This window comes from Diabrotica undecimpunctata, chromosome 10 (assembly GCF_040954645.1).
Source record: "Diabrotica undecimpunctata isolate CICGRU chromosome 10, icDiaUnde3, whole genome shotgun sequence".
Classification (NCBI taxonomy): domain Eukaryota; kingdom Metazoa; phylum Arthropoda; class Insecta; order Coleoptera; family Chrysomelidae; genus Diabrotica; species Diabrotica undecimpunctata.
In genome coordinates, this window is record NC_092812.1 from 38,792,015 (window position 1) to 38,807,820 (window position 15,806).

General features: G+C 29.8%; 1 protein-coding gene across 1 annotated transcript in view; it reads right to left on the reverse strand.

The window, feature by feature from the left end:
• Positions 1-1,013: 1,013 nt before the first annotated feature.
• LOC140451934 (uncharacterized) overlaps positions 1,014-15,806 on the reverse strand; it is a 92,851-nt gene continuing 78,058 nt past the window's right edge. The window contains exon 11 of the mRNA XM_072545908.1: positions 1,014-1,537. Coding sequence (XP_072402009.1) covers positions 1,404-1,537 — 134 coding nt within the window. The 3' untranslated portion in view covers positions 1,014-1,403. The remainder of the gene's footprint in view (positions 1,538-15,806) is intronic.

Sequence of the window (15,806 nt, forward strand, 5' to 3'; positions counted from 1 at the left end):
TATAAAAATCTGAACTTTTATGCACTTTATGCAAACTTTTATACAAATATGCCAAAATATGAAATATTTGCATAAAATATGCACAATATGCAAAATATGCAATATGCATATTTGCCGAAGTCTAGTTATAACAATGGAATCAGGAATTTGGATTGTGGGTGGGGAAATGTAAATATCTCGACGGAAACTAAGTACATGTTTGTATTCCGGATTGGTGGTTCCTATTCGCAAAAATGACATTGATGAAGTTAGTTTTAGCTCTAAAGATAAAAGTTCTTTCTCTATTATCTTATGCGGGATAGTGGGAGATACATTGAATATTAAGTGTCTTTCACTTGGAGTTAGGTATTAGTCTACGCACTTGAATTTTTACATTGTTTAGTGATGAAACCTCCATTGTTTGAAAAAAATTCATCATCTACAATTTATTCGCTTGAGAAATAAATACAGACACGATTGTTGGTAAGTCATGATTAAAAAAAATATGTTTTGGACTAACTAGAGTGCCTACCGCTAACAAGTATTTTCTAATTTGACATTATTAAGAGAATTGAAAACTATTGCTTGTAGTTTGGATGTATAGATTAGTTCTTGTTGTTTACTGGCAGCAGCTGAGTAAGATAAAGGTGGTGGTGAAATACATTGAGATAATTCATCGTTATTCTCAGTAACATCAATTTAATAATAAACGAATCATACGAAACTCAGCAATTGTAAAATGTAAAACTAAAAATATTGCTTAAAATAAAAAGTAGACAAAAAATTTGCTACTCTAAACGTTTGTATTGAGAATCATATATAAAATCATCCGCCTAACTAGCCTGATCTGACACTCTGTCAGCTGTATATTTTTCCCAAAGTAAAATCTGCAGTAGTAGGAATAACATTTCATACTGTTAACGCTGTTGTAAAAGAAATAGTTACATGCGTAATTAAACAGATTTAAAAACATACTAAATGCATGGCGAATTGTATAAATAGAAAATTTGTGCTTATTAAAGAAGATAATACAGTAAAAGTAAATAAGTATAATCAATTAAATGAAATCTATTACAGATTAATCTCTCTATTTTATACCTACACATCGTATAATGATAACAGCTTATAAGCATTAACAACGCTTGCAATATTTTTATAGTGCTAATCTAAAAGTATATAAAAAGAGTAAAAAAATTGTTTATTCCAGTTATTAAAAATGTAATCAAAATAAAGTAACATGCAAAAAACAGATTTTACGTATTTTATACATTTTATTTATTTGTATATTTCTTTAAATACTAAAAGGATAATAGTTTGACTACAGCAATAAATACAAATCTTAAGCTTTGTATCATACTTCGGATCTAAAATTCCTTGTTCTTGTTGTATAAAAATCATCTTACCTAACAAATTAAAAACAAAATCTAAAACTTTAAGAGTAAAAATAAGGTAGAAATTAAAATAAAGTTAGAAACTATGGCAAGGGCACTGCTTGTGCATCCGACGCTGTCCAACGAGATGCTGTATTTAATGTTATTGGGAAATCGGCACGTTGCATCTGAAAAAAAAAACATACTTATACGTGATTATCAAACACTCTGTATATTAAAGCATTTTTAAATATATTTTTTTAATTATAAGAGTTTGTATAAGGTTTTATATGTGTAAACACAATTGTCAAATAGACGTCAAATCAAAAGGCGCATATTTGAATCTCTTACAAAAAAATATCAATTTTAAAGGTTTTTTCTTCACTTTTACGGTATCACTTGTAGTGGTAAAGACACATTAAACTAGTGGTCTGTAAGAAAGTGTATATTTCGTGTGTAGGAAGAGAAATCAGTAAAAAATCGACATGGAAGAAATTCCGCTGAAGCCTCCAGATAGAGGGAAATTTTATATAGAATTAGGAGAAGATAGGATGATGGAATGTGAAGAATTAAAAAAGAATACAAGTATTAGGGTAAATGATAAGGTAACAAACGAAAAAAGCCAAACAACTAGCACTAACGAGGTAGGTAACCAATTTGATTTTAATAACGATGCAACTTTGACCCAATTTAATAAAATAGATAGATCAGGTAATCCAAATTTAAATAAAGTTATAAATTTAAGATTAAATAATAGATATAAATTAGGAGATAATGCACCATATATAGTGCATATAGAAAATAAAAACGGTAATATCGGCAAATTACACAGGATAGGCACGGCCCGATTAATTTTACGTTCAGTACCTGAAATTGAAAATAATATCACACAAATTACGGTAGTTGGTAGGAATAAAATTAAGGTAGAACTCAATAATTTTGCTAGTGCTAATAAATTAATTGAATCTGAAAATTTAAAAAGCAAACAGTACGAGGCATATATTCCAACGTTTTTTACACAAAGGAAAGGAGTTATAAAATCTGTAGATAAAGAGATAGAAGAGGATGATTTGTTATCATTAATTCAACCTAGGTTTGGAATGAGGTTTGAAGTCTTACATGTAAAAAGAATAATGCGGAAAGTGGTACAAGAAAATGGATCTACCATTTATGTAAAAACAGGAACTGTAATAGTAACGTTTAAAGGTCAGTCTATACCTACAACCGTAGTAATAGAAAAAATGATATACGAGGTTGAAAATTACACACCCAGAATGTTACAATGTTTAAAGTGCTTGAGATTTGGGCATATACGTGCTCAATGTAGGGGAAAAGATAGGTGTGAAAGATGCGGTGAAGAACATAATAAATCAAATTGTACCAATCCGAACAATTTATTTTGTGTATTGTGCAAAGGAAAACATAGCCCTACTGACAAGGGAGCAAATTGTACGGAAAGAGAAAAACAGGAGTATATTAAAAAGATTATGAATACTGAAAATATAACATATTACGAAGCTAATAATAAATATAGAAAATATTATTCAACAGTAAGTAAAGAACAAGAAAGTACTTCCAATAAATATACAATCTATAAAAGAAAACGATCAAGTAGTATTGATTCAGTAATGTAGACAAAGAAATAATGGAAGCGCACAGAAAAATCTTGCAATCACCAAAAGTACAAAGTCAGCCTTGTTATAATTTTAACAACCCTATTTATTATAATAAAACACAGATACAAAACGATAATCAAAGTAATATAGGAAAAATTATAGTAAACTTTATTTCAACAACTTTAAATCAGATTAATCACAATTTAGATGAAAAAACGTTGCTATTACTGAAAAACAATATTTCACAATTATTATTAAATCGTGATGGCTAACATATCATTTCTTCAATGGAATACGCGGTCAATTAAAACAAATAAGGGTTATTTAGAAAAATTTTTGTATGACAATAAAATAGATATAGGACTTATATCAGAAACATGGTTAAAAAAAGTAACTTTATTAACTTTACGGGTTATAATATCTTTAGGAACGATAGGGATGATGGATATGGTGGTGTGGCCATACTATTGAAAAAAAAATTTTTATAATAGTCCTACTTTTCATCCAATCAATGACGTAATGTGTAATAGCATATCGATTAAAATTAAAACCGGTAAAATGATTAACATTTATTCTATTTATGTAAAACCAAATCTCAAAATTACAGTAAATGAATGGAAAAAGTTTTTTAATAGTATGGAGAAGCCTTTTATAATTGGTGGTGATTTTAATAGCCACAATTATGTTTGGGGTTGTAGTACTGTAGACACTATAGGAAAAAATCTGTTAGAAGCTATTGAGGACTGTAATCTCGTACTTTTAAATAATGGCAAAGAAACTTTGCTGCGTAGACCTAGCAGTATTAATAAATCGGCAATAGACCTTACAATCTGCTCAGCAAATATTAGTCATTGTTTCGATTGGGATGTTGTGGACAATACTTTGGGATCCAATCATTTTGCTATTGTTATAAAGTCAAATATTGATGTTAATAAAGCTGAATGTGTAAATACAAAATTCCAATGGAATATAAATAAAGCTGACTGGTCTCTTTTCTCTTCTATCACTGATAATTTCATGGAACTCGATAATAATTTAAGTTACCAACAATTTTTAAATAAATTAAACGAATATTGTAAAATATGTATACAGGAGAAAAGAATAGGGACTAGTCCACGATTTAGGAAAACTTGGTGGAATGACAATTGTAAAAAGGTTATTCAAGAACAACAACTTGCTTTGCGCAAGTTTAAGTTACAGTCCGATATACAAAATTATATAAATTATAATAAATGTGTAGCAGAAACCAAGAAAGTTATATTAAGGAGTAAGCGTAATGCATGGAAAAATTTTTGTGAAACTTTAAACAAAAATACACCAATAAAAAATATGTGGAATCAAGTCAAACGTTTAAAAAACATCTTTAAACCACAAATAAATCCAGTGACCGAAGGAGAATGGGTTGAGGAGTTTTTGAGAAAATTATGTCCAGATAATATATTTTCAAAAATTAATGTAATGGAAAGGAAAAACTCTAATCATCCACTTTCAGTGCCATTTAGTTTATACGAATTAGAAATAAGTCTTAAGAACAAGAAAAACACTTCTCCGGGAATAGATAATATACATTATATTATGTTGGCAAATTTACATCAAAAAGGAAAAGAAACATTATTAAAAATTTTTAATCAAATATGGCAATCAGAAGATATTCCAGATAGTTGGAGAGAGTACCGGGTGATTCCCATTCTTAAACCAAATCGAAATTCTGATTCGGCAGAATCTTATAGAGGTATTTCATTAAGCTCCTGCATAATAAAAATACTGGAAAGAATGATAAAACTTAGACTCAGAAGATGGTTAGAAAAAAATAATAAAATATCACAAACACAATTTGGATTTCGAAAAAATCATTCTACTGTGGAAGCAGTGAGCCACTTGGTAACAGACATAAATTTAGCGTTTACGTCAAATTCTTCAGTAACAGCTCTTTTATTAGATGTTGAATCAGCATACGACAACGTTAAGTTAAGTGTACTATATAACAAAATGACACAATTAGGTCTTCCCGAATGTTTCTGTCAAAAAATAATAAAACTATATGACTGTAGAAAAATTTATATATCGGTAAATGGTAACACAATTGGTCCAAGGTTAGCGATGGATGGTTTACCTCAAGGAGGAATATTAAGCCCGTTGTTATATTTAATTTATACTGCTGATCTAGTAAAAAATTTAAACTCCACAAGAATTTTACAATTTGCCGATGATATAGTCATTTATAAAGAATATATTAAAATAGAAAATGCAGTCAAATCCATTGAAGAAGGAGTCAAACATATTAAAACATGGAGTAAATTACATGGACTAAATATATCTGATTCCAAAACTAAATTATGTATTTTTACAAGAAAACGAAAAGAGATACCCAACTACATCTTAATAAACAATATCTCTTATCCAGTGCAAAGTTATGTTAAATATTTGGGTATAACTCTTGATAGACAGTTTCTCTGGAAAGAACATATAGACAACATAGTTAAAAAAACAGAAAAGGGAATAAATCTTCTTCGATTCGTGTCGCACTTACGGTGGGGAGCAGATCCAAATATTTCTTTGTTATTATTTAAAAATAATATAAGAGCTATTATCGACTATGGATCAATATTATACAGTGACGCATCACAGTGTCATTTAAACAAAATAGACAAAATCGTTAATAAATGCCTTAGATTGTGTATAGGAGCCCTAAGAAGTACACCCATTAGTAACCTACAAGTCGAATGCTGTGAAATGCCAATGGATATAAGACGAAAAAAACTTGGCATCAGACTTTTAGTTAGATTGTACGAGAAAAAGTCAAGTTTAATATCCAAAATACACCAGCTGTTCTTAGCAGACTTAACAGAAAAATATTGGATAAAAAAGAAAACTCTAAATATAGTAGATTTCTATTCAAAAATGACAATATATGATAAACAACTATATAAATATGACTTAAACCCAAATTACAATATTGACTTTAACACTCTGGAACAAGTTCAGGTATACTTCTTAAGGGATTACAGCAATTTACCTTTATCTTTAAGAAAATTAATGTTTATATCTGACAGTTCACAATTGTTCAAAGGTTATTGTAATATGCTATATACAGATGCAAAAGTATTGAAGGTGTGGGATGTGCATACTGGGATAACAATAATAAAAACAGTAAAATGTTTAAACTCAATTCCATCATGAGTATTTACACAGCTGAATTAATAGCTATAATGGAAGCACTAAAATATTTATCTAATATAAATCATTCAAAGTTTATAATTTATAGTAACAGCAAAAGTTCTTTAAGTAAAATTGGTGCCATAAATCCTAAATCAAAAGTAAATTACATTGAATTATATATAATAAATAAAATTAAAGAACTTCAGCAACAAGGCAAAACTGTTAAGTTGGCATGGATTAAAAGCCACTGTGGAATAACTGGAAATGAAATAGTAGATGAATTGGCAAAAAACGCGATTACACAAGGAGTATTAACTCATTATCTTTGTACGTCTAGAGATATAGAATCAGACATATACAAAGGGCTTAAGAAAGAATGGAAAGAAAGGTATATTAATGAGAATATAAATACAGGAAACCATTACAAAGCAATCAGAAACTATATTACGGATAAATCTTGGTTTTCTAAAATGGAGTCGACAAAGGATATGACAAGAACTATATGCAGAATGAGATTTAACCACTGTCTTACACCATCATATATGTTTAAAATGAACCTAGCTGACAGTCCACAATGTACTTGTGGTCAGATAGGTAACCTACAACATAAAATTTTGGACTGTTCTCTTATATCTAATAAGATTAATAATTTTTTAAATTCGCTGTATTCTTTTACCGATGTCCACCATCCCATTAATTTAAATTATTTATTAACATTAGAAAACAATGAGTTTTTATATAGATTATTGTATAAACATGTTTTAGATATTAAACTCAAATTGTAATTGTAAATATAGAGTAAGTATTTCTTTGTAAATTGTTAGAAACAAAAATAAAAAAAAAATAATAAAAAAAAAGAAAATTAAAAAAAAAAATAAAAAAGTAAAATAAAAAAAATATAAGAAATAAATAATAATTAAAAAAAATATAAAAAAAAATAAATAAAAATAAAAAAAAAATAAAAAAAAATAAAAAAAGAGAAAAAATGAGGAACTTGGACAGTCCACAGTAAAGTAGCTATTGAATTAAGTAGATAGCTGCAGAAGAGTTTGCTGTGGAACTCTGAGGACCTCATCACCTATTTTATATATAAATAACTAAAAAGCACCTGATAGAAAAAAAAAACTAGAAACAAATTACAAAAAAAAACGACTATGTATTAGAGATCAATACTACTTAGTAATAGATTTAGGATAAGATTGTATAAGAAACAATGACTAATGAAAAATGAGTAAAAATTGTAAGATTGGCGAATGGATTTAGTGTCCGCAGTCATATAAACCCAAGCAAACAACAAATTATATGTGTAAAGTTAATAATTTTCGAAATATTTACACTTTAATTGAGAAAAATGGTATGACTTAAAGGGCGGTGGATTAGGTTTCCAAGGTAATAAAAATGTATACAATGTTAAAGTTTTTATAGTGTAGTATCAATTTTAAATAATCCAATATTTTTAAGATACAGCCATAGAATATACAGTCTGATCACTTTTTTCTAATACAAAACTTTCTTATTTTTTTAATAAAACACCCAGTATATTAGTATTGTTTTTTGTAAAAAATATTACAACTCTACTTCTGATTTCGGATTGTACATACTTAGCATGTTTAGTTTTATAGATATTCAAAAAAGAACTATAAATTTTATATTTTCGCGGATTTTTATGAATTTTTTTTGCAAAAATAAGAATAATCAAATATTAAAATAAAAACGTATGGTGGTAAAAATTTGCTGAATTTCATAACTTATGATGTTACAAGACAATATTTACCATACTAATTATTACAATCAATATCCATAAATTAATTATTAAATTAAATAAACAAATAGATTTAAAATCTACCCTAGCAATTTTTATCAGCTTTACTATACTAAATTTTTTATCGGTAGTTAAATTGTCTTTACGTTTTTTGTAAAAAATTTTTATATTTCAAATATGAATTTTTCAACTGAAAAATTTGTGGACATGACATGTGCATTAAGCGAAAGACGGACACTGTTTACTATTTTCAAAACTGTATAATGAGAGATATCCGCACAGTCGACATCCTGCAAAAGAAGTCTTCGAAACACTTTGAGACCGCGTCGTTACTTCGGACAATGTGTAATATTTTAAACCAATAATACCAACAAGGGTTTTAGTCAATGACAATGAATTTATTAGTTATGGGGTACATCCATCGAGCAAAAAGACAGAAGAGGGAATGTAAAGGTACTGGGGACAAAAATATTGTTAGACGGGAAGTGCTATTTTGAGAGGCCACATTAAACAAGGAAAGAGAGTCACTTTTCTTGTTTAAGAAATCAAATTTAGTTGGGTTATGTTATTGTTTGTCCCAACTGCTACATGAAAGCTTATTTATATTGAAGTTTTTTAACAATTGAGTCACATTTAAGATTATCGTTATTATTTAATTAAAACTTTCTCGTCTAAGACTCATTCTGAAAAAATATTTTATAGCTACTGTAAATTTGGCGCCTTTGCATTCCCTGATATGTCCTCCATATTAAGAGGACACTTTTATGAATTTTGGTCTCCTTTTCACAACGATTAGATTCCTTCTTTTGTCTTTTTGCTCGATGGGTACATCTAATAAAGAATCCACAAATAAGTACGCGCCAATTGAGTAATAATACAGAGTTAAGTTCAACGACAGTTCGAAGAATTATAAAGAAAAACAAAAAAAGTAAAATATTTTATTTTCTGACGAATGGACATTTCATAGTAATGGGTTTGTTAATAAACATAATTGCCATTACTACTCCTATAAAAATCTTCACCTGTTTCGAGTTACGTCCCAGAATAGGTGGTCGTTTGAATGTTTTGTGAGGCATTGTTGGATTATACGATATTCACTTCGACGACCAACCGCAATGAGTATCATAGGTTTTAACAGACGAGTTACCTAGTTTGTTAGAGGATGTTTCCTTAAGAATTTATTCCCCAATTTATCTACATTAAAAAAGTTAGATGTCCGGTCGAGGTATTTGTCAGTCCGGTGTCACGCAATATTACCAGTGTTTGCGTTATGGTCGTGCGGCTACTCAATTTACAGAATGTACTGAATATCTTACACGGAAGAAAACTAAAGAAACGATGGCTAACTTAAACATTTCGTTTAAGGAAGCTCAGAAAATAACTTATAATCAAGGTTATTCCGACCTAGTTCAAAAGAATATATTTGCACCGTTAATCAACTCTGACATGGAATTTTCCACACTAAAATTTGATTTTACTCGTCTGTTCAATTCTGGTAAAGTACATAAAAATAACAATATTCTCAAACGTCATACAGCTCCGGTATTTAGCCCTCCCAAAAAATTTAAAAAAATAGCGATGCTACTATTAATTTCCCTCCTATTCGTAGAGAGTTCCAGACTAGTTTCTGTGCTGGTTCTGTATTCCAGTTTGGATAACCTAAACCCGTAAATTAATTTAGTAAATTTATCACTCAACTTAGTGTTACCCTTATAAATTTTATTAAACAAAGCTTTCAAGATTTTGTTAATGCTCTCCAAATATGGTGGCTTCTAATCTTAAAGTCAACGACATTGAATTTGAGAACCAAGGTATTAATAATAATATATTTACTTAAAATTCATCGCTATCAAAGGTATTAAAATTATTCAGTAGAAGATTCGATCGCTAACGCTAACAAATATTCTTTACATCAGTTACTTCTTGAAAGATATTTTGATAAAGTAGTTTTATCGGAAACTTGGTCCAAAACCTCAGATGATGTTTGTTTTAGTAATTTTAATGGAGTAAGTAAAAGTAAAGCTAACGGGTATGGCGGAGTAGTTATAGAGTAAGATCCCAGAGCGATCAGACATAACTTATTTTCACACAGATGAAACCTTAGAGTCTCAGTAGCGGCTCGCGTCCTTTGAATACCTGCGTATTTATGAAACTTGCTGAGTGACACCTGGGCAGTTACCAGGTAAAAAAGGTAACTAAAAATAAGAGCTATTTAACTTAAATTTACATAACTGATTTTTATACATATTCTGTAGAATATTATTTTGAAAATACTGTAATAAGTGTCAGACACTTGTCATGGACCAGAACTTTTGTCAGACGCTTTAAAGCTCCACTAAAATTAAATGAACTTTACTTACTTTTACATGTCTGATGTTTAAATATGTTATTAAAGGAACTATAATAAAGTTATATTTAATCAGTCAGACAAATTAAAATGACCAAACATCCCTCAAACACAAAAATTAGTTAACCAGAAGTATGAGCGCGAGAGTGCTGTGCTTGCATTTCAGAGTGAGTGAGAGGTCTATAACTCGGTTCTCCTTCTTTAACTCACAATCTGTTTCACTCTATGTTATTTTTGATCAATATTTCTCTCCTTCGATCAAAGGCTACAAAAGAGGCCTTCGTCATGAGTCTACTCAATTAGATTTCAACATTTCTGGTTCCGATCAAGTTAGACCGTCAGATTTTTCGCAAGAACTCAAAAATATCAATTTCAAACAGGCCCTCGTTGATTTTTTTATTCAACACTGGGCATCTGATGGAATGGTGCCATTTATTGAGAATAAACGGATATTAATTAATTCTAAACAATGTCATTCTTACATCGTTGATAATAATACAGTTTTGTCGAATGTTGATGACAATTTATCGCGTCCTGAACATGAAGAAGCTGACACTAAAATTGTTTTTCATATTTGTAATGTAGACGTTGAAGCAAATTTTGTTATTAGATGTTCTGATACTGACATTGCGATAATTATGTTGGACATATGCATAATTTAAAAAATGATGTTTCGAATGTATGGTTAAAACGGCACCAGAAATAACCAGGGATACATTAATTTGACAAAGGTTTACGAGTACTTGGGACCATCTTTATGTAGAAGTTTGCCAGGGTTTCACGCTCTAACTGGATGTGACTTTAATATTGCCTTTTTTAAAAAGGATAAACAAAGACCATTCAATATATTAATGAAGAAACATGAATATCAGCGAGCTTTCATGCAGTTTGGAGAATCAGAGTTGTTTACCGATGAGCGCACCCAAAAAGATATTTTGAAAATAATCCAAAAATTTATCTGCGACATTTATAATTTTACTAATACGTGCAACATTAATGCTGCCCGGCTTCAATTTTTTTTAAATAATTACAGCGTATCTAATATTAACGAAGAATTCGATGGCAAAAATTTTAAAAATTTTAACGTTAGTGAATTCCTTCAAACTTCAGATATTATACTTTGATTTCAGGTTTAGAATTTATTATGTTTGTGATTTTATGCTTTTTAATTCTTTGAACTATTTTTTGCAGAAGAACCAGTCAGCAACAACATAACTGATAATGATGAAGATGATGACTCGGATGAGCAGCATCATGATTGGTTGAATGATGAAAATTGTAATAATTGCGACAATGAATATGATGATTAAAATATGAAAAATGTTTGTTTCAATTAATCCCAGTTGAAGATTTTTTACAAAAATTATTTTTTTTAATTATCCTAACTAGTATCCTTTTACAATAAAGTAAATATAATTACTATTTAAATGGGAATAAGCCACAATTAAAGGTTAAAGTACGTTTATTGATGTTATTAAAATGCCACAAGAAAATAGCTTCAAAACAATAAAAAGTAAATATAATTTCTTATGAAACCAAATTGCTCCGATTTAATTAATTATCCCAAATATATTCAATACATTAATTTATTTTAATATTTATCATAATGCTAGAGTTCAATAGAGATGCAAAAATATTTAATCGGATCGAAAACAGTAAGTATTCTTAATGTATTTGAATTTTTTACTCTGAGGCTCATGCGCACAGCACTCTCGCGCTCATACTTCTGGTTAACTAATTTTTGTGTTTGAGGGATGTTTGGTCATTTTAATTTGTCTGACTGATTAAATATAACTTTATTATAGTTCCATTAATAACATATTTAAAAATCAGACATGTAAAAGTAAGTAAAGTTCATTTAATTTTAGTGGAGCTTTAAAGCGTCTGACAAAAGTTCTGGTCCATGACAAGTGTCTGACACTTATTACAGTATTTTCAAAATAATATTCTACAGAATATGTATAAAAATCAGTTATGTAAATTTAAGTTAAATAGCTCTTATTTTTAGTTACCTTTCTCACCTGGTAACTGCCCAGGTGTCACTCAGCAAGTTTCATAAATACGCAGGTATTCAAAGGACGCGAGCCGCTACTGAGACTCTAAGGTTTCATCTGTGTGAAAATAAGTTATGTCTGATCGCTCTGGGATCTTGGACTATTATACTTATATCAAATAACATCAATTACGAACCTATTTCATTTGTTAATAATTTCAGTCAAAGTTGGAAGTTTGTGGCGTAAACGCTAGTATTGACAAGAAAAAGTATACGATTTTGAGTTTATACCCACCAGTGAAAGTATCAATTCGAGATTATGTCAACCTTTTTTCAAAAAATTAACAATGACTGTATTATTTCTGGGGATTTTAATACACATCACGGATTATAAGGATCAAATGCATGTTCTTCAGAGGTCAATATATTAGGCTAAGCCTTGGATTTTTTCTTCGTTTAATTATCGTAAACGATGGATCGGCTAGTAGGACTACTCCTCCAGGTTATGCCAAATCTGTTGTAAATCTCACAATTTTACCTATAAGGTTCATATGGATCCGTTCACTTTCCTATTCGAATATCTATCAGTATTATTAAAATAGAAAATACAAAGTTTATATCTACAATTAAGTGGTCAATGTCTAATGATAACTGGGAGTAATTCAGGCTTACCATTTTATTTTATTAGATTATATTGCAAATGCTGCGAACAAATCTTGCACACCAATTAAACAGACAACTAAACCTGTAAAAGTTCCTCCTTGGTGGGATGAGGCGTGCCTAGCTGCTTTAATTTTAAATAAAAATTCTTTTAAAAAGTTCTTATCTAAGTCATTTAATTCTTTTGAATTTTAACCCTTCAGTAGTCGCTAGGAATTTTTGAAAATTAGTAGTCGCGCGCGGTCGAAACGACCGTTTGGTCTTTTACTTCTTAGTTTGTGTTAATAAATTTGGAACGAGTTTAAGTAAAACACGATTTTATTAAGGTTTAATAAGTAAAGTAACATATTACAAAATAATATAAAAAGTAAACTAATGTTAAAAACACTGGACAAAACATAAGAAAAACTATTTTCTACTCCGATAAAAAAAAGGAAACTTTTAGTTAATCCGAATAAGTTCAGTTTGGCACTCTTCGCATACTGCACGTGTATGTTCTCTGCATAAAAACTTTTTACATTTATAGCAGGAAACAGTCGTTCTCCGGTTCTTTTTACGGTCGCAAAAGTAGTACCATGTACTCCTTCATTTGTTGGAGTGCCGTATGTGTTAGGAATATTACATATGGCCTTAATACGTAACTTCAGATCTCTATTTAAATTGTGTACTGTTGCTCGGACCCGTAGATGTTCATCCATAAGAGAAAATGTTAAATGCTTCAAAAATTTTCTTCGAACCATTTTATTATCAGCAGTGGATATTTCCATGGACTCTTCACTAATGAATTAAAGCAACCGTGAACTTTGTATATATTACTTATATTCTAAGTAATTTTCGAATATTGGCAACATTGTAGTCTGGAGAGAATTTGAACGTTCGACGTTGCCCTGTTGGTGAATTTAGCGGTAATACTTTTATAGATATAATGATCGACTTTTAAGAAATCAGACAACTTTTAAGAATCCAAGTTCTCAAAAACGGTTTCAAGAATTGTATTATTTTTTTCCAAATTTCATTGATTTTATACCTTACCTGGAAACATGAAAAATTGCAGATATATTAATAATGGTATTAAGGTTATATTCACTAATTTTAAACTCATGCATTATGGCAACAGCGAAAGCGCAAAGCCGTAAATTCTAATGAACACCTGTTTGTCTGGCTATGTGACACCCTAAAATATTTCCTTTTGCAGAGGCGGAGGCTTATTATAAGGTATAAGTAATATAAGTTATAAGTAATATTATATTTTTCTAGGATGGCATTTTTTAAGATGCACCAACTTCTGTGTTATCAATAAATAATGACAATTATGGTAATGACAGCTCCGAATTAAAAAATAAAGATTTGCACGTACAATCCCAAAGAATAGTTTTAAATATGTATGAGTGTTTGAAAAAAGAAAATATTGGGATGGCTGATAATGCAATTGTTTCGAGAATTCATGTATTAAAAAAATCGGGTATAAGACGATATAAACAATTATTAAATTAGGCCCAGTTACAGATCATTCCTTAAAACGAAAGCGACCAAATAAAAAATTGGGTAGGATTGACACTGCTGCAAAAGACGTTATTCAGCGAACAGTTTACAATTGATAATGCAACTGTTTCGAGAATTCATGTATTAAAAAAATCGGGTATAAGACGATATATACAATTATTAAATTATTCACAGTTACAGATCATTCCTTAAAACGAAAGCGACCAAATAAAAAATTGGGTAGGATTGACACTGCTGCAAAAGACGTTATTCAGCGAACAGTTTACAATTTTTACAAAGAAAGTAGAGTGCCTACTTTAGAACTGATTCGTGAAAAATTAAGAGATTTCCCTGAATATAATTATATATTCCGCCGAATTCAGTGATTGTTATGGATAATGCGTCGGATCATTCCCGCATATTAAATAAAATACCTAATAATAACACGAGAAAGGACGAAATTTTAAAATTTATGCAACTTAAAAATATCACTGTTCCTAAAAAGATTCCAGTAAAGAAAGAATTAATTAGAATGATCAAAAGTCGGAATTTTAAAAACGAATACGTTATTGACACCATTTGCAGCAGGCATGGCCATACTCTTTTGCGATTACCCTCATACTATTGCATTTTTAATCCAATTGAAATGGTTTGGGGTACCGTAAAAAAACGATTGCGAAAATATAATCAGTCACCAACATTAAGCGCAATGGCCATTGAGATTTATTCGAGATATAATTAGTGCCATTAATAGCGATGTGTGGAAAAATTGCGAAGCTCATGTTGTAAAAATAGAAAACGAATATCCTGTTTTACCGGCAATAGCACCAATAGTTATCCAACCTGGGAACGATTCGACTTCAGAAGACTCTGACGATTCTTTTCAGTCCTTCTAATTAATTTCTTTACAGCTATCGCGATGCATCTTGAACACTAGTATTCATTATTATACAGTGTGTCGCATTTAAGATGAAGACACCTCTATATATCAGCTACTAAAATACATACAGATTTGACATTTTGCACAGTCATACATGTTGATAGTGCACATTTTTTTAAGATAGTCATCTGAAATTTAAATTTTAAACGCGGCTTACTGCGAATCCACAAACAGGGTAAATTTTCGATATTTTGCTTCGCGTTAGAGAAATCGGAAAAACTTATTTGGAAAAGTTGTTCCACTTATTGTAACCGCACATACCAAATTTCATGACAAAATTCGCAATTTTAGTTTTTCAGTATTATTTGTAATCTCGATCCTAAATCTACAATTGGCTGTCTAAAGATGCATCTCGGGACAGCCAACTGTCCGTTTCAGAATCCTGACTACAATTGAAGAGCTTATTTCCAAAGTGTCTTAAATCCATATAATGAAATCCATGAAATTACAGATTTTCATACAAATTTAACATACAAATTATACAATTTTACAATTTTC